General features: G+C 39.6%; 1 protein-coding gene across 4 annotated transcripts in view; it reads right to left on the reverse strand.

The window, feature by feature from the left end:
- DDHD1 (DDHD domain containing 1) overlaps window positions 1-20,467 on the reverse strand; it is a 57,341-nt gene extending 36,874 nt beyond the window's left edge. The window contains exons 1-5 of one of the 4 annotated variants that reach the window (XM_026056177.1): window positions 20,450-20,467; window positions 18,774-18,947; window positions 11,007-11,108; window positions 4,260-4,388; window positions 2,136-2,283 (exon numbers count right to left, since the gene is read on the reverse strand). In XM_026056177.1, coding sequence (XP_025911962.1) covers window positions 2,136-2,283; window positions 4,260-4,388; window positions 11,007-11,108; window positions 18,774-18,927 — 533 coding nt within the window. In that variant the 5' untranslated portion in view covers window positions 18,928-18,947; window positions 20,450-20,467. Of the gene's footprint in view, window positions 1-2,135; window positions 2,284-4,259; window positions 4,389-11,006; window positions 11,109-18,773; window positions 19,002-20,449 lie in introns of those variants that run through there. The other 3 variants (XM_026056181.1, XM_026056178.1, XM_026056180.1) reach the window with 3 other exon arrangements.
- Window positions 20,468-25,939: the final 5,472 nt, after the last annotated feature.

Here is a 25,939-nt window from a genome sequence, read left to right on the forward strand (position 1 = left end):
TGGGTTTCCTACTAAAGCAYGTACATTTAAAAGGAAACACTACTGAGCTTTTTCCCCCTTAGCTTCTACTTTAAAGTGTGAAGGGTCCAAAAATATTTTTGCTTATTCGTCTTATCCTTTTTCAAATGGCAAAATTTGACTTCCTGCGTCTCTAATGCAAGAGAATGTAACCCGCCTGTCCCCTCCACCACATGCGCATACAACACACACACACACAGATGAAAGTGTTAACAGAAAGTGTGAATACAGCCTGTGAAAACTGCCACTGTGCTTGCCTGGCAGACATTTCTTCTAAAATCTCTTCCTAGAGCAGATGGGATCCTCCTCACTGATAAGTTTTAAGCTATTAAAAAGAAAGGGATTTCAATCTAAGATGATACTTTCATTTGCAGATTTTGTACAGAATATTTTCTACAGAATATTTTATAGAATTTATGCCAATAATTAGCATTTATGCTAATGTGCAGTACCGGTCTGATATTTCTTGAAGGCATCTGAGACTATAAGGAGATTTACTGAAGCACTGAAAGTCTTGTTTTCCTTTTCTCTAACAGGAATTTCATATATTGGACTGCCAGTTAAAGTGGGACTTCTTAAGGAATGGCCACCCGCATCCTGAGCTGAGATTAATTCACACGTAAAATCCCGTATGCATTTTCAATGCAAATGGAGTAAGGTAAAAGACAAAGCAGAGAACCTTAATGATTCCAAGGTGGGAGTTTTATTTCTGGTAGCTGTTAGAACAGCAGCTCATAATGTAGGTCTTTTGCATATGCAGTGTAATTGATGTGTCTCCTACAAAAATTGAAGTTTTTACATGTATTTTGGTGACTAGTTCCAGCTTTTCATCAAGGGCCATAAGATCTCTTTCTCTTTGGTTTTGCTCGCTTGCTCTTAAACACCACGAACAAAAGAGCAGTGAAGTTCTAGAACAAGGAGAGTAGGTAGTAGCAGGCTGTTGCTTTGAGATGACAAATAATACAGCAGTGAAATAAAGAGGTCTGCTCTATCATACCAGAGAACACTAGAGTGGAACAACGAGCTAAACGAACACAAGAGCCTGATGACATGATGGTACACACCACAGTCACTGACATAAGCACTGACCTACATTGCCATTCTGCATTTAAAGGGAGGTTCACAAAGCTCTTATGAAATCAGCAATCCAGCTCTACAAACACTTTCATAAGGATCGCTGGTTATGTTACTATTTCTGTTGATTTCAATGGAAAAAGGAATTCAAACTATTTGTGACACACATGCTAAACCATCTGCACAATACACACATGCAATTAACACATTTTTAGCCTCTTCTTTCAGCTAATGAAGCATTCCTTAATACCACCTCACCCCGCCCAGTGCTATCATCAAAGCTTATATTTTCTTCTAATGTTCAACAGAAATATTTTCAGGGACAGGATTCGCAATAGCTCAGGAGTTTCTCTTCCCACTCACCAGCATCCTGAATTAGCATGGATCTCAAATCAAAAACCATTTGCAAACCAGTCTTCACAAAAGACATTCAATGAAAAGATTTGGTAATCTTTTAATCAAGTTTTACTTTTTATCAGGCATCTGCGCAGGGAAGTCAGTGAGCAGACTTACAGCAATAGCTTGCAAGTGTATTAAATAACTCTGCACTGTTAAGACTGCCAACATTCACCTAGCTCCTCATTTTCCCTCCCTTATGAGGATGTACTTCACTTGCCCACTCATCTGACATCCAGCAGGAACAGTGGAGATTCCCCTGGATTTGGACCAAATGCAAATCTGTCCCCATTCAGCAAAGTCACTAACCAAAGGTGCTATAAATTCACCAACCACTCCCCTAAAAGTTGGAAATATGGGCCATGAAAACAGAATATATCTTTGCTCTTCTGGCTTGCAGCTGCTCTAAGTAGGTCTATACGTTCAAATTAACACAGAAAGTAGTGTACCCACAATAAAAAGACTAATGACTGGGGGGTGGGAGGGAGGAGAAAAAGAAAGAAAGAARGAARGRAARGAAAGAAAGAAGGAAAGAAAGAAAGAAAGAAAGAAAAAGAAAGAAAGCTTAAACTGAAGGGTCTGCTGTCATTTATGTCAGCCTTATATTCAGGCTAGAATTGCTACTGCAAATATTATGAAGCACTCACATAGCTGTATTTTTGATGATCCTTCCTTGGTCCATTTTCTGCCCAATACCATGCACAACAAACACAATGTGACTAGTTTGTGGTGGCTTGTCTTCTAACGTAGCTTCTTCTACATAGCCTCTATGTAGCCTTGTCCCACTACTTGACGCTGCAGGAAAAACATTATCCTAGATCAGTTACATTCTATGAAGTGTGATGCTCTCATATATGCTGACAGAACATTAATTTGTCTCAGACCAATGCATTAAAGTATTTTGAAAATAGGTTTACTCAAAGAAAAAGCATGTATTTTTAAATGTCTGCAATTTTAAACTCCTGAGGCATTTGAGCAACTAGGTGATATTAATTGTATTGGCCAATTTATTGATAGGCCATTTCCACTGTAAAGATAACTAATTTCACAGATGTTTTGAAAAAAAACAACTTTTTAGAAAACAGTTGATTAATTGTCCATCTGCTTTTATAGCACAATTAGTTACCCTTCTTCTGTGTGCGTCTAAACATCCTTACATCTCTACCTTTCTCCCACAGCATGAAGTGATTATTGAAATGGTCTTGTCACAAAATTGCTAAGCATCGGCATTCTCTCTCTGACCCCATCAAGACAGCTGGCTGAAAAGCTTTACAATTTTCCACTTTTACAAGGAAAATTTACATTTTATTTCAAGTAGATCCAACCCCAAGTTTCCCCACTCATTCTCCAGTTCAGCAGCCAAACCAAAAATCAGCTACCCAAGGCAAATACAGGTATTATCTCACCGCCCTGCAGCTGGCTTGTAAAACCAACGGGCAAAGTGTGTCTCCATCCCCCTCTAGTGACAGACCAATATAGAAGGTAACAGCTTTGTGCAAGTGCTAGCTGTACAATTGGGGAGAAAAAATGAATCCAGCAACCCCTTCAGATGGCCAGGTAGAGGAAGACAGCATCATTCCCCGTGATAAAAATTGAAACAAACAACTGTTTTGTTTTTAAGGAGGAGGAAAACACAGTAAGAATGCCAACATCATATGACACTTGCAAAGCAAACACTTCAAAACTGCAGAATTAAGGTCACTTCTACAACACTTAACTCCTGCCCTGGTCCACTTGGGCATTATGATGATGCCTGTAACTACATGATCACATGGCACTTTTTACAAATGACAGACTTAGCTTATCAAGTGGGCTGCTATTTGATATCTCTCCCCCCAGATTTTTATAACAAATCCTGTGCATTATTTATTGTACACTGTCCAAATCATGTTCTGGATACAGAGTACTTCATTTCTTCTGGAATTTTGTGCAATAGCAATGAATTATATTAATTCTTGGCAAATATTAATTAAGTATCCACCCATCAACCCTGAGGGGTAAGAGGGTATTAATTACAGAACAGAGGCATGGAGCTTAAAGCCAAACCTATTACCTGATCTTGTCTATTCAGACAACAAGGAACAAAACAGAAGGAACTTGTGTATGTTCTTGTTTAYGCAGTTGTCCAGCAGCATAGAAACACCACAGAAGAAAGGACAAGTTCCAGATTTCTTGGTTGCCATCAGTCTGCCTTTCCCATGAGAAGAGACCATCCTCTCCTCCAACTGTCTTAGCCTCACTAACTTTATAACTGGTAGTTTTGAGATTAAATGAGAAGGATTCCTATTAAAAACAGCTTCACCCCTCCTCTTAGTTCACCCCTCCTCTTAGTTCATAGGTCTATTATACGAACAGTTAAAAGCAGGAGCTGGCAAGAGGGGAAGGTATGATCATGTATTTAAGGAATGCAGCACAGTATGCAAGTACACAGGGGTAAAGTTATGTTTGCAAAGGGAACCGTAATTTTTATATTATAGCTGCTAGACTTTACAACTGTAATATTTTAATATATTTATTATGTAATACTAACTGCTGCATCCAAAATAGTAATAAAACAAGTAATGAAAATATGTCATAGCTATTCGTGTCCAGTTGTAAGCATGTACAACAACCTAAAGCTCCTAATATGATCTTCTGCAACACAGCAATGGCAAAAATAGGCTAAGCACATACCAGAACTTCAGATTTATCTTCTCTTCCTAGTGTTAAAGCAAAAAACTGTTAAAATACTGGTATTTATAATATTCTTTACAAACTCTGAGAAATATTACCTTTGGAAAACCCCAACTTTTGTGTAACAGTTCTTGCAATTTTAGAWGTTGTTGCATCACTGTAAAGATACACTTCATCCACACTGTGCCAGTCCACATGGTTGCGACTCAACTTTAGACTATGAATAGCTGTAGCAAAAAGGAACAACATTTAATTTAGATGGGTAAGAGGAAAAAAAGCCTCTTCAGACAGAGAGAGAAAAGGGAAATTCACACACACAGTAAAATCTAGAGCTCTATTATACCTAAATCCATATTGCTTCTTACCTTGAAAAGATTTTACATTTAAGATTAATCTGATCAGAACAAGCAGCAGTTTGGAGGCCACCTCTGAGGACATTTCACATCATTCTTCTCCCACCCTCATTCCTTTTTTGGGATAGYAACCTTCCAAAATATACTCTTGGCTGAAAGCAAAATACAGGGTGGGGAGCAGGGCAATGCATCCCAAAAAACTGCAGGTTGCTGTGATGACCAGGTGGCTGTCATGTGCATTCTTGCTAGCAAAGAGCAACTGCATTCCTATTTTCTTCCTCCTGTACCTGTGCAGCGAGATCCCTGCTTTGACTGCAGCTACAGTGCGCTGCAGTAACACAAATAGATGCTTTCAAAGCTCCATTACTAGAAGGCTCCATTGCATCTTTTATCCTTTCAGAAATGTCTAGGAGTTGGAAATGCAGTTCAGTAAAAAAGCCTCTGAATGAGTAATTTCTGGCACAGAACAGAATCTAAGTCTTTCAAAAGCCACTAAGAGCTCTAGTGTCTTTGTGCAGTTAGTGTATGTTCCAGATTTGGAACTGATTGAACTCTGGGACCAAACTCATGATACATCGCTCGATTGTCAGGATTAAGCACAGCAGGCACGTTATAATGCAAGTCAGAATCTCTCATCTAAGCTTGGGGCTTGCGYGAGCAAAACAATATTGCAGCTGTATTGACTAGTAATTCAGATTTCACCTAGGTTTGGAAATCTGCTGCTTTAGCCTTGTCTAACATGAGATATGCAACATTTAGGAGAGCTGAAAATTAGCAGCAGTAGTCCTATGACAAATGCACTATTAAACTGTGTCAGTAGGTCATGGTAAAAAGCCTGCAGTCACAGAAAGGGCTTAGAGGTTTTTTGCCCCCCCCCCCCCCATAAAAAGTGAAACTCTAGCTCATCCCCTACTTGAGGCCACTCAAATGAATTTTTTATGCTCTTTTAAAGACATTCTGGCAAAGCCTGAGCCATCGTGATTTCTGATTTTAACTCTGTTACAGTACAGAAGAGCCACATTAAGCTAAATGTTGAGACCTTTCTCCTGCAGTATTTTTTGTTTCTTTGCCAAGGCACACAGACCTAACATAGTCTGATGAAAAACTAAATCAAGTCTCTAAGAAACATGGGCATTAGAAAAGGATTACCCGTCTATTATGGTAAACAACTGATTCACAAAAAGTAACCAGAACTACATTGATGTTTTACACTGGCAGTGCAAAGAACAGGAAAGGAAGTCAAGTGTGACTTTGAAGAGCAGATATGGTAGCTTAGGCTAATGACTGGCAAGAGCAAGAAGCAATCTAGTGAGAATTCACTGAACAAGCAAACATTTTTTCCTAAACTCCTCTCTAGGAACAGAGATGGGGCTATGACCAGAAATCTAAGTATAGAACTGGAGAGGGAATGGAAACTCCCAGCAAAACTTCCTCTTTCAGACCTGGCGCCAAAGTCAATGCAACAGCGATATCCCGAAAGAGGGAAGTAGTCTAGCGGCAGAGGCACGTGACCTCCTTGCACTTCTGTGGAATCTCCCCTGTCCCCAAATTCATGACCACTGTAGTCTTTACTCTTCATTTAGCAGCACCTTACCAGCAGAGGCMTAATTCATCTACATTCTGCAAAACATCTCTCAGAGTATGCTCCTGGGAAGCTGAGAGCAGAGAAATGGAAGCATGATACCTTTGAGACCATCACAACAGTCTCGAGGGCCAAAGCACGCAAAAGAAGAGGCAGACGGGGGCCCATGACTGAGTTGCTTATGACTGTTGGAAGAACAGTGATTTGGGGAAGAGTGATCCTCAAACATTTTCCTGGAATAAAGCACAGCCTCTCTGTCAAAGAATATACGGAAAAGTCACAGATTTTCCCTACCTTGCATGAACTATTCTCACTTGTGACAAACAAATCCCTAACTTGTACTCTTATACTGTTGTTCAAAAATAYACATGTTGAAGGACACACCACAGAGCCATGCATGCACTAAGGAGCTGAAAATGAAATTCCTAACACTATTTCTTTGCGTATTTAGTACTGCCTTCAAAAGAAAACCTGAAAAGCTAGGGTCTACTGTTAATAAAAGCACCATACGGCTTCAGTACAACTGTGCTTCTCTACCTCTTKAGAACAGTTGCTTACCTCTCTGAGATGTGCTGTCAACATACACATTGTATTCAAGCTCAAATTTATATATATATTTTTAAACAGTACTTGCACTATATGCCCTCCCTTCCTTTCCACCTGGCTCCCAAAATATTTAAGTTGGTGTTTGTTTTTTTGCTTCTCAGTTTCCCTTCAAGCAGAAAGTATCAGGACCTTTTGCGAAAGGGCAGGATGCAAAACAGGCATATGGACAACAGTTCTCAGTGAATCTAATCTACCAATAAATTGATACATTTTATACTTATAATACATTTACATTTTACATTTTAGTAAATTGTTTACCAATACTTTTACCACTTGCTTTTCCCTTGAGTGTCTGTCCACACACACAATTTACGTCCAAAAGCAAAGTCTAAATCAGCAGTAGAGAGTGTCAGTCACTGAAAAACAGTGTCTGTGGAACATTTCAAAGGCATCACGCACTCCAGTGCAGTATCTGACAGAAGTTTGGATGGCACTTCCAAGATGACTGTCTCACCAATCAGAAATAGATACATTCCTTAAAAAAAGTTCAGAGAAGTCACCTGGGCCAGAATAAGCTAAGCCAGATGCTCCACCTTGGCACCCTGTTTTGAAATCCCACAGGATGTACTGTTTACAAAGTGTGCCTGAGGGTCAACACACCCATTCCACAGACCAACCATCCCCTTATTTAGGTGGGGTGAGATTTTGTCTCCCTTTTTTGACTCACATAAACACTAGGATGTCGATTTGTCCTCAGACCCCAGATGTGATGTCCATGAATGAAACAAAAGCCCCCTGATACAGAAATATCTACCACCTTGAGCTCCAGTCCTTGTTGGTGTGCAAGATTAGCTCTTCAAAAGAGGAGTGATTCTCCACTTGATGATTATTGTTGTGCACTCTCTACCCTTACATAAGCATCTCTGCCAATGATGACAATGTCTAGGGAGAATAAAATGGCACACCCCTGCTGGGACTTGCATGGCAGAAACCCAGCTGAGAGAAGAGCTGCCTAGCAGAGACCAGTCATGGGGACAGATGATCCACAAGCCATGTGTGCATGCACAGCTGGGCAGGGACAGAGGTCCTCTGTCATTGTGCAGAGGAGCTACTACTTACTAATCATCTAGGTAATAGAAACTGCAATAAAGTTCCTCTTCATGAGGGCCACCACTCCTTCAAGGGCTTTGAAGAGATTCACAAGACCCTCAAGCAACCTAGCAAAAGGACTTTTTACTCTTGGTGTTCCCAGGCAGGAAGAAATATGTCTTCTGAGAAGGTCTGATAGCAATATGAAAATAAGCATCCTCAAAATCAGAAGATACAAACCAGGCATTCCAGGTATGGGATGACAAGGGCTACAATCATTGTCTTGAACAAGAGCTTGAGAATGAAATATTTCCTTAAACATGAGATAACATGATTTACCATTCTCTTTTCAAATACAAACAGTGACTGTGAGGTAAACCTCTTTCATGTTGCAAAGGTGGTCAAACTGACACCTCAGGATATGTTCGTATCAAGAGATGTCACTGGGTGTCAAGAAGTCACTAAGGCGTGTTGTAGCTTGGCTGAGGAAGCACAGGGTATCAAGTTGCAGAATTCAGATTAGGCAGTGGATGTGGCAACAGGGATACGCTCTTCATGCTTGTTCTACTGCCTTCTGGGTCCTTCAGGAGCATACTTTCTACAGTTGGGGATTCACACCAGGCTGCCAGGCTGGGATGTTTCTGAGCGTCACTGAGATCCAACCGTGGCTACAGAATCTCTGAATGGGAGGCAGAAGAGGTGAAGGGTCTCCCACAAGATCGTGGGACAGAAACCTCTTCCCAGAGCAGGTTTCTGGCAGCTTTGTTTTCATGTGAGCTACTTTGACGCTGACAACATGCACAGCTTTCTCAGGAGGAGTTTCCTTAGGTGCACCTTCCACCGTCATGGAAGTTCTTAGGCACTCTTGCACATTGCTGAGCTTTCTAGTTTGCGATTAAAGGCCAAGCCCACAGAAGTGAGACCAAATTTTGGTTTCCTTTGTAGCCCAGGAACTACAGATGAAACACAAAACAAGACAGACACCTAGAGTACCAATATGTGGAGGCACAGTCCCAGTGCAGATGGAAGATAGCCTGATGCTCAACAGTACAGAGAAAGCTGTGCAAAACTAAAAGAGAAGCATAGCTGACATGAGAGGGATCAAGAAAGGACTATTCTCAGCTGAAGAAATCACTGGTTATTATCATACTACTTGGTTTCACCAAGAAAGATGAACACAGAGGGAAAAATTCCTCTAAAAAGTTCAAATATGGGGAAAAAGAAAGGGGAAAAAAGAGACTATAAAATACATATTCCTAAAGCCTTGAAAAAGCTGATCTGGATTAGACTCATCTTGAGGCAAAATAATTGGATAATAGCTGAGGAGCAGAAAGCTTGCACTGTCCTTTATGCTCACAGTATAAAACGGATGAAGAAGTGGGGATGTGCCCAGTGTATGTATACTGCCAGTGCAAACAGTTTTCCAGCCCAAATACTTGAAGAGCTGAACACTTCCAGCAGAAGCTGCAGATGGATAGGTACTTGAACGTGACATTTCACAGGGCCAACTGTTTAAAATTAAATACCTTTTAAGGTAAGCACTTGGTTTTTACTTGATACTTTCATCTACCTGCCAAGACCAAAGCATGGGGTGATTCCTTTCTACCAGAGTTTCTGACTATACTCAAGTCAAAATCAATCTAGAGGAAAGCAATCTTTGAAGTGCTAGAGCTGATATTATCTCCATCTCTTCCAGAAAGGAACTATCACTCCAGTTAGGGCTAGTGACCAGAGAAGGGAAACATACTGTTTGAAATCCTTTACTGCTTTCTCTATTCAGGTATTTTTTTACTAGATCTGCTTTGCAATCATTGAGCATTAGTTTCTGAACAAAAATCTGGCACTTCATACACAGAGTTGAGAGCATAATTTGGCCACTATTATTATTTTTTAAATAACTCAAGTTCCAGTATGCAAACTCGAGGCACAGCTGCAGATTTTAAAGCAATTTTTTATTTACAAGACAAATGCAAAGCCATTAGAAAGGCTATTGCTCTTAATCAAGTTTCACRTTGCTGTCATTTTTATATTGTACTTTATCATTTTTCAATTCATGAACGTCATAATTTGTTATATAAGCACCAACTTTCAATTCAAGGACATTCAAAACTACAACTGAGCATGATTTGCGCAAAATTATACAAAATGATTTTCTGTGCACACGGAAAAAGTAGGATAAAAACAGTTATCTAAAGATGAAGCAAAGATATATGTCTCTTCTTACTGTTTAAAACTGTAATTACACCTATTCACCTTGAAGAGACTTGAGTTCCATGTTTGAGAAGTGGCAGGAAAAGGTTTAGTATTAAACATTTTGATTGCAAGCATTTGCATTTTGGATCCAATTAAAGAAAAGTGTAATCAAAAAGTCAAAAGGCAAACATTTATGCATGTCAAAATAAGTTCTCATACTTCAGAATATCCCCAGGAGCTAACAGAATATATGGGATAAGAAAAACACTAAACCTACCATTTGCATTTACATTTTAAATCGAGGGTGCAGTTTTCAGAAGTCCAGTTCCACAATCACTGGAGTCAATAAGAGTTTAATTTCTAGTGGCTTTAACAGTGGCACAGATAGATCAGTGCCAAGTACTTTTGAGCCTTCTGCAATCATTAATGGCTCCTGTAAGATCTACTCTCATTTTCTGAAATGAATTTGCACAATATGAACTGCTGTAAAATTCAGGGTTGCTTCTGCAACACAACAGCCTTGATCATGTATTCTAGGCAGCCTTTTTATATTATATGCTCATAGCCTTATTCCATTCCAGTTCTGATACAAAGGCTGCAGTAAAAATAATTTACAAYATAAAATTAAAGATCATGACGCATATATTACCCAGAAAAGTGGTAAACAAAACATTATGTAGTGTACAACTCTTTATTCAACCCCCCGTTCCTTCTCTAACATAATTTATCTTACATGAGGCCTTCTGCAATTTTAAATACATTGCTCTCAGTTTATTGAAAAAGCCAATACACACAGTAAGAGTGTAAGAAACCAAATGTTTACACTTTTCATGACAGTCACAAACAACTAAACATGGATTAGCGCATGATACCGTTAGCATCTACTTTTCTCTATGATTCACAGCACTTCTACTTTTCTTCTAGGATTTACCATGCTTTTTCCTTCCCTTTTGAAGAAAATGGCATGAATGCAGCTCAAGAAATTGAAGCAGGTAAATCTAACACATTTAATATAAGCAAACTRGAATTTAAAGCTTCCTAAACCAGGAGTACTACAAGAAAGAAATCTGCAATTACTGTACCTTGGGAACGCTTTCGCTTAAGACATGCAGCATCTGAATTCTCCTTATATCCTCTCCATTTGAACAGAGAAGGGAGGGAGAAGGGAGGGAGGTGGTAGAGAACTAAAAGTAAAAACACTGAGCTTCAAAGTAAAATTTTTAAAAGGGGTGTCATTTTTTTCATTAGTATTACTCTTTTTAAAAAATGTGACATTTTAYTGAATAAGCATATACATTTAAAAACTGGTTTTGTAGCAAAAAGCGCAAGACCACATTAGCCAAATTTAACTTCTTCCCTTTTCATAAACAGGACATCACGAATGCAGCAAAGCTAAAGGTGTTAGTAAAAGAAAACTGTGACAGTGTAATCACCAGTCTTACTGAGTGCCTTTGCATTAGTGTGTTTAAAAGCATAAACATACTATTTTGTATAGGGCAGAACACAGTAATCCTTCTTAAATATATACTGTAAACATTTAAATAACCAACTCCTTAACTTTAAGTACAGGTCTATCATTTTCCCCAAAGACTGTGAGAGCATAACAAGTTAGATTAAACAAAACATCCTACTGTTAACCCTGGTTTGTATGTCCAGAGGARGGTGCCTTCCACAGTGAAATGCATCAGCATGCAAAATCTGCCGCTGATGGCCCTCGTAAATGAACGGAAGCTTCCCCTTGATGGCAAGGCAAGTTCAGAATTTCTGTTAGACTTTTGTCTTATTTTATTCCTTTTAAGATAAGATTAAGAATACTGAAATATTGCATAGCAATACCCACACATCAGAGCGGTGTGATTATGGAAGCAATACTTTAAGATACATGAAAGCCTCTGCTGAGCAAATCAAGTTGTGTGACCGAGAAGCTGCTGCTCATGGCACATAGTGAATACTACTTTCCTGCTTGCTATTAAGCTCAGTTATGATGGGATATCTATTGCACTTCACTTTCAGACCTGCTCTGGAACAGCCAAAGTTCTACAAATCTGTGTTACTGCACTGTGGGYGCTCAATCTTCCAAATAGCCTTACATCCTAAACAAAATCATTTCAAAACACTTTAGCCTCAGAAATCTAATATAGTTAAATGAGTGATAAAATCCAATGTGAGATCAAGGAACAGGCTCTAGTCTGGCTTCTGCATTCACAAATTTAAGTCTTTAAGCAAGCTGTAATTATGAAGAGACTAGAACTACCTGAAGTCAGCCTGCTGGGGGAGCGGGGGGGAAACGCCACTGAAACATCATCTTTCCTTCAAATGCCAGGAGAAATTAATACTCTATAATCATCCAATATATYATACCAGCACAAATGAGTGTTATTCCATGCTTGTGTTAAGAACTTCTACTGCCACAGTTATGCTGGTCAAGGATCACACCTCTTCGTATCCTTGGCTAACAGCTCTGTCAGCAGGTGCCTTAGTAGAGACACAGGTTAAGTCCTTTAGGGTTGCACATCAGTTTTCCACAGGAGAAGAATATTAAGCTCATAGCTACTGCACTTGGGACCTGATGGAATTATTTAGTCTACAGAATATTTTACTGGCTGCAGCAATACGACACTCAAGAAGAATATATACAGGAAATTCAACTAAAACATAAGAAAAAACTTTTTTACTGTAAGGGTGGTTGAACAYTAGAACAGGTTGCCCAGAGAGGTTTTGGAGTCTCCATCCTTGGAGATAATCAAAACTCGACCGGACAGGGTCCTGAGCAGCTTGCTCTAGTTGACCCTGCTTTGAGGAGGAGGGCTGGACCAGATGGTCTCCAGAGGTTCCTGCCTAGCTCAAGGTTTCTGTGATTCTATGAATGACTTTCCCTTCTAAGGGTTAACTTTACCTGCAGTGACTAAAGTTACTTTAATATAATTTAYGAACAGAGAAAATTTTATTTGAAATCTAAGGCAAAACAAATCAACTCCACTCCAACTTTTAAAAATATTGTGGCATCTAACCACATACTGAAAATCCATAATAAAAACCAAYAAACATAAGCAATTTCAAAATCAGTGCATCTCAAAAACCCATTCTGATTATGACTTACAGGATTTTTCTTCTCCACTTCTGATATCACAGAATAACCACTGAATCATTTACATTGATGGAGGGATGGAGGTCATCAGGTCCCATCCTCCACTCGGAGCAGGGTCAACATTTAAGTTGGATCTAATTTCAAATTTAGATCTGGTTGCTTGGGGCCTTTTCTAGTTGAATTTTGAATATCTCCACAGATGAAGATTTCACAACCYCTCTGTGAAAATATAATGAACCATGTCTATTCCTYGCTTATGATTACATATGTGCAACTTTCAGCTTCACTTCATCCAAATTACAAGAATGTACCTGAGAAAAATCACGTAGCAATGGATGAGAAGTATTCAACTATATATGATACTAACATCTAACCAAGTACTTTTAAAGCAGAGGTAGCAAACCTTAGAGGTGTTAGAGKATAATATTTATAATGGGGACTAGTTTATGATCTATCCTTTGAACCACTGCTCTGTGGTCTTGAATGGAAGCATCAAATTAGCCCTCACAGCAACCTAGAGTGGTTGTAAGTACCACCTGCCTTTACTTCCCCAGAAGCACACTGAGCACTTGCTGTTCCTACCCTGCTGTTTGGCACTTACCACAGGTTTCCGGCTTYGTTGCACAGAAAGCAATAGAGAGCAGCTTTACGACGTACCAAGTTCSCCCTCCTCTACGCTACAGGAACTCACAGCAAGGGATAGGTGGGCTCCAGAAAAACAGCAAGAGAGAAGAATCAGCGCTGAAAGCTACTGTGACCCTTCATCCAGAAGGTCCTGGTCTGAACATCTTTGCCCTTATTCTGGTTAAACTTTGTTAGTAAAATATCTGGTCTAAGAACCTTTAAGAAGCTGCTGTGGTCTGAGTTTAGGGTCTTGTTTATCTTACAATGGCCTTGATACTATTGAAATCACTAGAGAACGCTGCTCCTTTGATAGACTACTTCAGATAAGTCCTGAACTCATCATCTGCTTTGGGAAGCATAAAAAGCAGTTTTCAGACCTTGTATTATTTTGTATATTTTCAGCYGGGTGACTGCTAACAAGGTATTATGTTACCATTTTTATTTTCCCTTCAGAATGTTTTCACCTGAAATATTGCTTCACAGAATAAGTGTGATAACTTAGGTTTTTCTCAGAAATAATTAAATATATTACTTATTGCAAAATAATTCTATAGAGAGTCACTGGGTATATCCAGTACAAGAAAGGTTAATATTTCTGCAGAATACCATATCAGAGATGACTCATTCTCAGTGTGATCAAATAAACCATCAAAATATTTTCATATTTTAAGGGTCGAAGCTTATATCAAATGGTTAGAATTTTGAACCTAAGAATTTATTTCAAAATGTCACCTTACAGCCTGTGTTGATATGAATTTATGTATGCTAGGTTTGAAGAATAAATCTTCCTTAAGAAGGATGGGCAAAGCCTATATACAAAAAACCTAGTGCTACCTGGATGAAAAACAAGTACTGGACAAACRAATTTGAGGGCCTAAAAAACCCCCACTGTCCACCTATCAACAGCATGGCAGAACAACAAATCACAAACCTGGAAAGCCAGATATGCTGCTACAGCAGTGCAGCATCTCATTTGGGGGTTTAAGGTGTCAAAGATTMGACTGTTTTTAGCAAAGACTGAATGACAAGCGTCAAGCTTTACTCTTAAATACAACCTTAAAATGACAACATAATGATTCTCATTCTGCTCAAAAATGATGTAAAATTGTTTAATGACAAGCTAGAAGACACTTTCCTGAATCTGCTAATTTTACRTTTGTGGTTTGCATTATCTCAAACACAGGCTGCAGACATTCACTTTCATAACAAAACCTCAAAGAAATGCAGCCAACCCCCTTTTTCTCTGATGAGGGCTTATCTTAAGTTTGGGTTCCTCCTGCAGCTGTACTGGTTACTCTGTTTTAAAAAACAGAGTAGGAATGTCCTTTCCTGCTGTATCTATCAACAATAAAACCAATAGTTAAAATTGAAAARTGTGTCTGGAACTAGGCCAGCATCAAAGCAGACTCCAGGGTGATGAGATGTGAAAGAGTGTGGTCAAGCTATGGAGGAGACTGACAATGCTTTTGCAGCATTTCCTTGCAATCGTATTCCAGTAGCATTCCTGCAGCTTGGCTTTAGGCATCTAGGGAAGCAGAGCACCCTGGACAGTCAATGAAGAGAGAGGCTCATCTCCTTGGAGTCCCTTCCCTCACCTGCACACATGCCTGGTGGTCTGGGAGTCAGCTGTCACATCACCAACACCTAGTGTGCATGCTGCACTTCAGAAATCTCTGATCAAGCTAACTGGCCTCTCACAAGCGTRAGATGCCAACACATTCAGGACCAAACATCCCTCCAGAAAACTCAGGGACATTTGACTGATTTCTGCAAGTAGCATGTAGAGCTCTGGTAACTGAGAATCTAGCCTATGAACTCCAACAGAACATAGCCTCCTTGGAGCYAAATTCAGGTCAACTGGGAACTGCAAAGCTAAAGGTCTCATTAGTCTGCTTGGACAGTCCCAAGAAACAAGAAAGTTACTGCACTTCTCTGGTSTGCCATTACAAATAATTTACCCGGGAAAGCCATACCACTCCTGAAGCCAACAGCTCAGCAGACCACTGAAAAGAATCAGACAGCAAGATGGAGCCAGCTCTATCACACAGCAAGATAGAGCCAGCTCTATCACACAGCATAAACACAGTTGATTTTGCAAGGCATGATACTAAATACCCTATAAGGGTGAAAACCAAAATGCTGCTATGGGCAGTTTGCTCCCGTGGAGGGATTCCTAACTCTTCCACTGAAGCAGTGGTCTCCAGGCTGCCCCAGGGACAGTAGAACTTGACAAGTCATTCACCTAAACGTCATCATATGCTGATCTGTTAACTTCAGGATCTACAACTCCCTGTGGTCCCAAACAACACCTATCATCAACAGATGCTCTAGACAAAGCATAGTTATTTTCTTGTTAAAATGCTTAAATCCAGGAGCAGAACTGAGAAAATAAATCATTGGAGTGGGGGCTCATGCTTCTAGAAGTAAGTGTATTCCACACTACACAGAGAGGGGAAGCAGCATCACTTGGCCTACATTTAAGTAAGGTGATTCTGTTGCAAGCAATGCACTAACAGGTTGCTCAAAAGCTGAGTGTGCTAAACAGCTAGTAGCTTGCTCCCAGTTCTGTTTTCTGCAGAAAAAGGTTTTAGAGAACAAAGAAATAAAAGGAGAAAGATGAAACTGTAAACCAATTGTAACCTGAGTCTTGGATACTAAATTACAGGATATCATATGTTACCCCAAGTTTGTAGGCTGGATAAGAGAAAACTACCCAAAACAGGAACAGCAAAACGGAACTAAACCAATTGCTGTTTACCGTAAAGATGAAGGATTTCTGGCTCCTAGCTTTTCAGCCTACGGCCACCATCTGCAGCATGGCTGGGGTCAGACTGAGAACCAACAAGTTTGTCTACTGAATATCAACAAGATGTTTGTTGACAAGAGGGGTTAGCTTTTCATTATTTACAACATACCCTGGCATGTTCACATAACAAAGTAATTATGTCTAAGTAATAAGAGGCTTCATTACAGCAGACAGTCTTAAACTTTTGCTGAGGAATTAGGTAAGATTGCTAGTTTTTCATTATTTACAGTGCTTTACCATAACATTGCAAATAGCCACTTCACCTTCCAGTGATATTTAAAAGTCTATTTCAACTTCCATTTGTCTTAAATAACAGCTATCTATAAATCTTGATGGGATCAAAATCTGTTTAGTGAAGGGGTTAATTACAAAAAATTGTAGCAACAATGGATTTAAGGAATTTATACACTTAATTCAACACTTTTCCAAATAATAACATTTAGATCACCAGTGATGACATAACAGTCCCCAAGTTGCTCCCCAGTGCTGTGTGTAGACAGTAATCATGGGTGCTAGCTGACTGGAGATGTACTGAGAGACATATTATAATGACAAAACAACTTTTCACACCTACTGTTAATTATAATTTTACTGTGACTCCCTTATTACTACAAAAAGTCTATTTAAAGTTATTCATGGCTTAACACGTATTCCGTTTTGAAGTGACTACACATATAATTTATTTTTTTGGCTTCAGTTTTATAGAGGGCACAGGTGTCTGAATTTGGAGTTCCTTTTTTCGATCTTTTATCTCTTCATAAATAGCAGGGCTCCATATGTTTCTCACCACTCTCCCCAATCTTTCCTACTTCAAATTTGACAGCTTCTGCTCCAAAGAGCAGACTTTTTCGTGTTAAAAAAAAAACAAAAAACCACCCAACCTCCATTGCTCACTTGATGAGGAAAATCCAAGTACAACTCAAGATATCCTTCCTTCCATCAAGAGTTAAGCTACCGAGGGCTGGAAGCACTCAGCAGCTGTAAAAGATGTGCTTTCCAAGTATAAGAATACTATTCTACCACAGACAGCACTGCACTCACAGTGGGGATGCAGCTGTACTAACAAAGCTGAACTTTGTGTCAGTACACTAAAACAATAAATCAATGCAAGCACAGAAATGCAGGTAAAAGTGCCTTTCARAAGGGGGTTGTACTGGCAYRCTGCTGTGGCTTAGGGATCACACARTTTTTTGCACCTACCTGACAGAGCTGTTATAGCAGAAGACTATACYGTAGGCTTGGCCAGAGGAAAAGATTTTTTGAGGTGGTACAAATGGAAAAATAATTCAGAGTCTTCACTAGCTTTGAAGGAAGCTAGGAACTTATCTACTTCCTATACTATTGAAAAATCTCCTTAAGTCAACAAATAATATTCTGGTTTTCCTTACAGTAATTACAGAACTACCCTGAGTACTGTCTTGCTTCTAAGTTAGGAACAAGGTTTTACTTGTGTGATCACATAGCTCATACACAAGAAGTCTTCCATGCTCAGGGCCAAATAAGAGCTACTCCTATATTCTGTAACTGTTTTGTACAAAATATTTTCAATTTATAGTTTAAAGAGTTGCTTTAGAAAGAGTARCACAACTACACCACTATTAAAGTATATTGTGAGGACTCTACTTACAGCTCTTGGTTTGCGGAAGTTCAACATGTGACAACCAATAAGTACAACTGAAGCATGAAAGCCAAATATATTGAACTTTCACTGTGCTGTACTTACCCAGAGCAACTGATTCAACTGTAGGCTATTCTTAAAAATGCTAAATGCATTTGAGATTCCTAAGAACATTAACTGAACATCCTCAGGCTGGTCATTAAAATGCAAGGACTTCCATAACAGAATGAATGCATGAGATTTAGCATAACTGAACACTACTCTAATAAAGCCACAGATTGAACTAGAATGGAAAATGAAATGCGATCTGTAAAACTGATACTCCCTGTAGGGCAGAATTAGGAACACTGGCCAGAGAGCTAAGAGCCAGTTTATGTTCAGACACTGACACTCTTCCTGATGCACAAAGAGATTTCAGGTTTACGTGAGATTTTTGAACACAATAGAAAGATATCATGAAACATAAAACAAAATGGGAACAAGAAGTTTATCCATGAAAGTAATTTTACAAAGTGTTCATCAAATGTGCTGTAGCAGGAAATTCTAAAACATCAAGATGCACTGGAAAATAGGAGAGCATGCTGAAACCTATAACAATATTCCCCATTATGCAGAATGGAAAACCAACAAAGAACATATTCTTATTTGAGAAAAATAGGCCCCAACCATCCAGAAAACATAGTTTAAAAAAAAAAAAATCCAAGCAATCTTACCCTCCTTCCCATCTACAGGTTTCGATACTTCCATATCGAAGTTCTCTTGCAGCTGCTGGCCTTTGAAACGATTGAGATGTTCTTGTTCTATTAGGTTACTTTCCTCCTCCTCCAGAGGTTGCCATGTACCATCAATAAACCACTGTCCACGCATTACAGGGATTTTTTCAGTTTCTGCAAATCAAACAAGAGATACTGTTTTTTAACATATCACAAACTGACAGCAGATAAGAGAGACAGAGAATTCTGTTTGGTGTTTTGATGACAAGTTACATTCCCTCTGCTGCAACCCCTAACCAGGTTACCACAACTGCCTCTGCAAACAACAGGTTTTCCCATGGGGTGAAGCCACTAGTGAAGTAGTATTAATCTGCCAACAGCGGAACTAATGAAGCCAAGTTTTAAATGTGCGTGTGAGAATGTGAGAGATGGATAGAAAGATGCAGATTGTGCAAGATTTATTAAGGTTTAAGCTCAAACAACAATCTAACTTTAACAGGATTATATTCCTCTCTACCCAGCTGCCTTATATTTTCAAAAAATTAGGTAGGAATTTAGTGAGACTCATGCTCCCGCATAAAATTTGACCAACAGTAACCAGTGGTTTAAGTTATCAAGATGATGCAGAATGAGGGGGAGAGAGAAAACCACACATGCACAGCCTTACTGCACAGAGCCTTGCTTCCCTTGGGAATTGTGTTTATAATAATCCAATTTACATATCAGTTACCAGAAAGGGTGATTTTAAAATACTTTCCTTGCTAGAGAGGAAAGTTATCTTTAGACTAAAACCAGTCTTCCACTGTGGGTTGCCTTCAGTCACTATCATTCCAATTTCTGTTTCAGTACTCCAAATGCAGAGCTGGGTGCCCATCCATTTGTTATCCGTGTGACAGAACAGTAGTTTCCACAAGAAGTTTGTCGTGGAGTCTATCCTTCATTGAACAGTGATTGATGCCCAAACTAATTACTGTGGCTGTAGGTAGCAAGAATTCTCCTCTTATGCATATCCCTGCAAGCAAGCAAGCTCAGACAGTAACATCCATTCTAGCTCGGCTCAGAATTCCCCTTCCTACATCCGGAAAGTCAAGAAAGGGAAGTGCTGCGTGTGTGCCTGTGCTCCACAGACCACAGGCCTGTAAAACCCCAGCAGAAGGCCTGTACCTCCACACTCACCGGGCTGGTGCAGATACAGTTTCACTGAGACCCCAGAGCAACCGGACCACTAACTTCCAGCACTTGTTAATGTGCACTGGTGTATACTGCATACACACCGGGAGGATTAGTCATGCACAGACTTCTAGTGTGTGTACATAATAACTAAACGTGTTTAGGTCTCTAAAAAAACTAAGAATCCAACCACAAAAAGAGAGGCTCAGAAAAGGAGACTGAGAAAAAACTAGCCTTTGCTATCCAAATAAACAGTCCTACCCGAAAGGTGGGAAAACAGCTGGTAAGAAGAGCTTAGAAAAAAAAATAGATGAAATTAAAAAAAAAAACCAGCAAAGAACTACATGGGGAGAAAAAAAAGCAACAAGCAATGGAGAGCACAAAGATTTCACAGTTACTGAGCAAAGGAAGGGAAAACCAAGATGCCAGATCTACCACCAGAACGGTGCAAACGCAGCTGGGCTAGCTGACCCAGCGAAGAGGCAGTGGTTTGTAGCCTGGCTCACCGCTATGTTAGCGCAGCTGCTAGCTCAGGCCGTGAAAGCATCTGCTTCGCAGAGCACCGCATTGGGGTGGTGCATGTCCCAGCAAGTTTGATGTAGGGTCAGACGTTTCTGCACTACATTCCTTTACAGATATGCCGCCAGTGCTCGTCGTGCTCATGGRCACTAACCTAGAGTAGAAGTATGTTTCGTACTAGCTGCTTACAGATGAGAATATATTAGATTTGCAAGCGCCTCCCTTATTTCCTTGGAACCCCCAAACTATTTTGGATTCTTCTTCTGCCAGACACTGCGCCTACAAGCCACGGAAGTGACAGGAGGATGTCCTCCTCGCAATACTCTCTCCACAGTGAAAGTAACAGTCAAAACGTTCCAAAACCAATTTCAAAAATTTTCCACAAAAGATGACACAGTTCCCACAGCACTAGAAATGACAGTAACCTCTGACTCCCCCTCCTTTGCAACAGAGAGAGAGACTTGTAGGAGACAGCACCTCCGAGCAGAGCTTAACTTGGTCCTGCAGCTAGCAGCAAGAGGTGCACAGCAGGGAGGCTCTGGGTGAGGAAGGGAGCCAACGCTTGAGGTGGGTGATCTGGAGCAAGGAGCCTAGATTACAATTGCACTTGCCTCATTTGGTCCTGGCACAAGTGCTCTCCTACTCACCTAAGCCTTCTCGTGACGAGGAAACCTGCGGACAACCCTACACAACAGCCCCCCTGCACGCACACGGCACAAGGCGGAGAAGGACTTTCCCAAAGCAGAGGCTCCAAGCACCGCCAGCCTCTCCCACTCCAGCCTCCCACAGACTCCAGCTTTCCTCGGCAGGCATCACGTGTGCCGCTTCATCCCCAGAGCCCTGCTCAAACGCTCCTGCTCCCCTGCGTCGTCGCGCCTGCACACGCGGCGCAGAAGCCTGGTCAGGCTGATGAGACTGGGAAAAACAAGCAGAAGCAGCGCAGGTCCCAGTTCTGCCGTCGGGCTTCTGTTAACGCAGCTGAAATAGCTATTCCAAATAGGAGCAAGTTTTTACGCACTGCTCTAGTAAGTTCTTATGCAACGGTCTAACGTTTCAGATGTTGAAGATCTAACCAGGAGAACAAAAAGACGGGGGTTTTCAAGGGGCATGGTTATTTAATGAGAATAAATCCAAATATATCAGAAGAACAAAAAAATCTGAGTGGTTTTAAACTGCAAAAGTTAGTCGCTACAAATGACACAGAAAATTCAATTGTCTGTGAAAATTTCGGCTAATTTTGGAGTCTACATCCCATCAGTGAAGTGTGAAACAGAAGGATTTAGATTTCTTGAAATGAAAATGTTAATGACAGCGATGTTAATCATCGCCATACTGAGAGCTGCACAAGGAACAAAAAGTGAATTTAAACTGTAGCTCCTTATCAGGCGCTTGTCTTAACCGTCACTGTATTCCCCTACATTTTACACCTGTCAGCTAGCCGTATCTTTTAGTAGAATTAGTACCCACAAATCCAGTTAGGCTGCTCTCTGCAACAAAGCACTGTCTGTAGTAAAAATGAAAATCGCAGAATACGCGAGCGTACATAAAGGAGCCCGTTGTTGCCGAAGCAATGAGACAATTATGTCAGATGTTAATCCTCACTGGGAAAATCTGCAAGCAATTCTTTAATTCTTGACTAAGCATTCTGACGAGGCTCCATTCATTGAACCCATTAAAAGAATTTTTTTTTTCCTTAAAAGCTGCCATATGAGTACTATTTTATACTCCAAGCCAAATGAATACAAGACAATTTTCAATTTTGAAGCAAAGTTTTCACATTGGAATTTCCACCTACACGTTCCTAAAACTCTAAACATAAACAGTCAAAAGAAACATTTTCAGGCTCTCTTTGCCCGAGATAGACTTTCCCATAGCAGCTCTTTACAAAAAGTAGATTGTAGCACTCAACAGCAGCTCTCAGATAAAAGATGGGCAAGTGCTTCTTCCAGAAAGGCTCAGCCAGGAAACATTGGCATGTTTGAAACAAGAAAAAGTTTACTGTAAAATCTTTTCTGGGTGGTTTAATTTGGGAATAAACTAATAATATATCAGGCTCCAGGTCTGGAAAGGGCATTTATCTGGAAAACACTTCATCTATAAATCACTTTCAGATCTGAGACAGATTATTATGGAGGGTTTGTTTGTTTGTTTTTTGGAGCAGGGCCTTAAACCATGAACAAGGTAATTCTGTTTTCCAAAACTCCATGAGATTTTAGGGAAGCTCTGGAATTGCTTCCCCAACCTTGCAACTCTTGCACACCGTGCCTGCAGCCACGGCACTCTGAGCTACAAGCTCGTCTGATTTCACAACTTGACCTTCAAGGCTGGTTTGACCACTATGCTACTGAGAGACCTCAAGAGAAAATCCAGCTGGTACAGGAAGCGAGTAAATGACATTTCCGTCTATCMGAACAGTGGTTTGGCTTAAAGACAAAAAAAACAAAACACCCCTACACACACCCACAGCCAGCCACACCACAGAATTGTCTTTCAGATAAGAAACGATCAATTTTGAGACTGCAGATGAGGAAAAAAAAAATATTTCATGTTATTTCTCATGAGAGAAGGTCTGGTAAAGCAGAAAAGAACAATTTCCATTAATATCCGTGTTTTATGGTTTTGAAAACCGAACAATGACAACTATATCAGAAGTGTGTGACAGGAGATTTCAATTCACGTCAAATTTTAATTCCAAACATCGCGATGATGACCTACAAATTCCCCAGATCATCATATTCCTTAAACTCCAAAAGTCAGCAGCGTTTCAGTTACGAAGCAACAGTGGTATATTGGAGGTGAGCAATTACTCTGAACACACTGGAGTGGGTGGCGAAGCACGGTGGTAAGGACACACTAGGAGATTTTCCAGTATTGTCTATTGACTGTGGGAAAAGAGTAGAGGTATGGCTCAGCAAGCAGAATTCCTGCTGTTATACCCTGCTTTGGACAGGTCCTTTTACCTAAAGACACCTACGCGATTCATTCAGCGATCTTGATCCGTACTACTACATTTAGCACCATTAAAAAGGGATGTACCAAACTTGCCATTTCAGCACCCAACTTCAGTCACTCCTATCCACCTTCAGTAAATTCCTCCAGGTCCCCAAGATTCACAGATGATTTTAGAAAGCTTAAGCTAAATTCTTTCATTTATTTTTGCATTATGGATGAATGAAATACATGGATATTTATATCATGTTGTAATTTAACTTTTTTTTTGGGGGGAGGGGGCAAAATAGAATTTCAAGTCTATCAGATGGTGAAGTATTATTTGTCTTTGTCCTCACAACCTTGATCCCTAGGAAAGGATTTGCCTTGCCTTCTTTACTGCCTTAAGTATTACACCATATAATCTGCAGTTGGCAGTGCTTCAGGTTGAAAGATACCAATACATTTGGCTGGTTATACGTTTGCATGGTGTATTTACACAAGAATTTCTAAATAGATCTGAATGGCAAAGATTATAAGCTGATGAAAAGCACTTTGTTTAAATTATTCATACATATTTTACCACTTCTAGAGAAAAAAGTTCAACTGATTTAGACTGCTACAAAAGATTATTATTACTTACACAAAAAGGCCTTTTTTCCTGAAAATCCAAACAATAATTACAAGCGCTGTAATTAGTGATATGAAGATACAAGAACATGAGCAATTTGTGTAATGGTAATCACCTAAATCCTCTGAAGAGCAAAAATGTTAAAATTAAAATTGTATTCAATATATAGTACGCATGTGCAGCAATTTATATATGTATACTCCAAATACTTCTTTTGGGGTGAAGGTCTTCTTTATACTGTATGTATATCACATCCTTTGAGGTCTCAAAAGACTTCAGTGAATACAAATTGCATAAAAAAGCTACACAACGCTTTAGAACACATAATGAAAAGTATTAACTGAGCTGAATTTGCCTCCATTTTTCTTCTTGAACCACTACCTGAACACTATTATCTGCTTCCTGCCACCACATTGATTCTTGTGTATGTTAAAATAGCGCATGCCTAAGCACACGACAAACTGGGGCTCTTTCATCCTAACTGATTCTGAGCTAAGTTCTGTTGCAAAACTAAGACCATACAAAGATAACTAAAAGTTAACAAATAGAGCTTGAACAGGAGGCCAAAAAGAAATCTACTTCAGAAATATCGACAGAAGCTAGCATGCAACGTGGAAGACGCACAAAGAGAATAAAATGATATGAGAGCAACACTCAGCAAACTTTTCATTTCATTGCTTCAAAACAAAGGTCTTGTTCAGATGACTTGATGGCAAAGTTAAGGCAGCTGTAGAAGTATCTGCTCTTCAGACTCAAGATAACTATAACCATTAACCCACAAATGAGATATGAAAGGTAAATRTAACATTCAAAAGCCCCAAAATTTAAATTAAAGCTTATGTTTTGCTGTAACTGAAAAACTCAATTTCCTAATACTCCAAGCTCAAAGCCAAAAAGTTGGGCAAGAAACAGAACTTCACAAAATGCAGTCAACTTGACATGTGGGATTCCTGCGTTTTAGTACAGTAATTTCTGTTCCTTAAAGTTGACTTCATTATTACTGTGGTTGTGCACAGTTTGCGGGGCGTGAAGATGATATCTGTGTAAGCTGAAGGTAATTGAGGCTACAATAGGTGACATCTAAGGCTAAAGGCTATTTAAATAATGAATAGTCATGCCCCACATGTGCATCAAAGAGAAGAAAAACCCAGCCTGCTAGAAGGGTAAGAAATGGCTTCCTCCCACAAACGCTGCTAAACCTTGTGTGTCCTGGCAATTGTAATACACACAAGAAGCTGAACATCGATATGAGCCACCAACATAAACATATTCCAGAGTAACATCAAGGATAGTAGCATAGATTTTTAAATATCTGCTATTCACTGCTATTGTATCAAGCCTAAAATTATAATTTGGGTAGATTAACTACTGCACTGCCCATAAGATTTCTCTCTAGTGCAGACATGTTAAGTATCATGACCAGTATTACTCAAACTTTGTATTATCTCGAGTCCTACTCACCCAACAGCTCTCACCACTATCTCTACAGTAATAATGATTTGCAGATTCTATTTTTGCCAGTACAAATACACAGAGCGCAGTTTGCAAGATAATATCTGTTCTCTTGCTTAGTTTCCTTACGGCTGGGTTTGTAAACTCTCCTGAAAGGACAAAAAAATGAATCAGGACAGGAAGCTTTATCATGAGAAAAATGGTGACAGAAACTGATAGCGAGATTACATTTTATTGTCAATGACATGATCATGCATGTGGRGTGAACAAACATGTTATAATAAAATAGTCAAAACCTAAAAATTCATTATTTCACTTTAGCTAGGTAACATGCCACACTTCTTTAGCTTAGAGTTCTATAGCTTTCTAGTTATTCACCAATAAATTATTTCAGAATAGAGTAGGCTACTGATATTTAACTGAATAGAACCACTCATTTAATCACAGCTGAATGACCTTCCTTTGT

Source organism: Apteryx rowi, unplaced genomic scaffold (assembly GCF_003343035.1).
Source record: "Apteryx rowi isolate R43461 unplaced genomic scaffold, aptRow1 scaffold_13, whole genome shotgun sequence".
In the NCBI taxonomy this organism is placed as follows: Eukaryota; Metazoa; Chordata; class Aves; order Apterygiformes; family Apterygidae; genus Apteryx; species Apteryx rowi.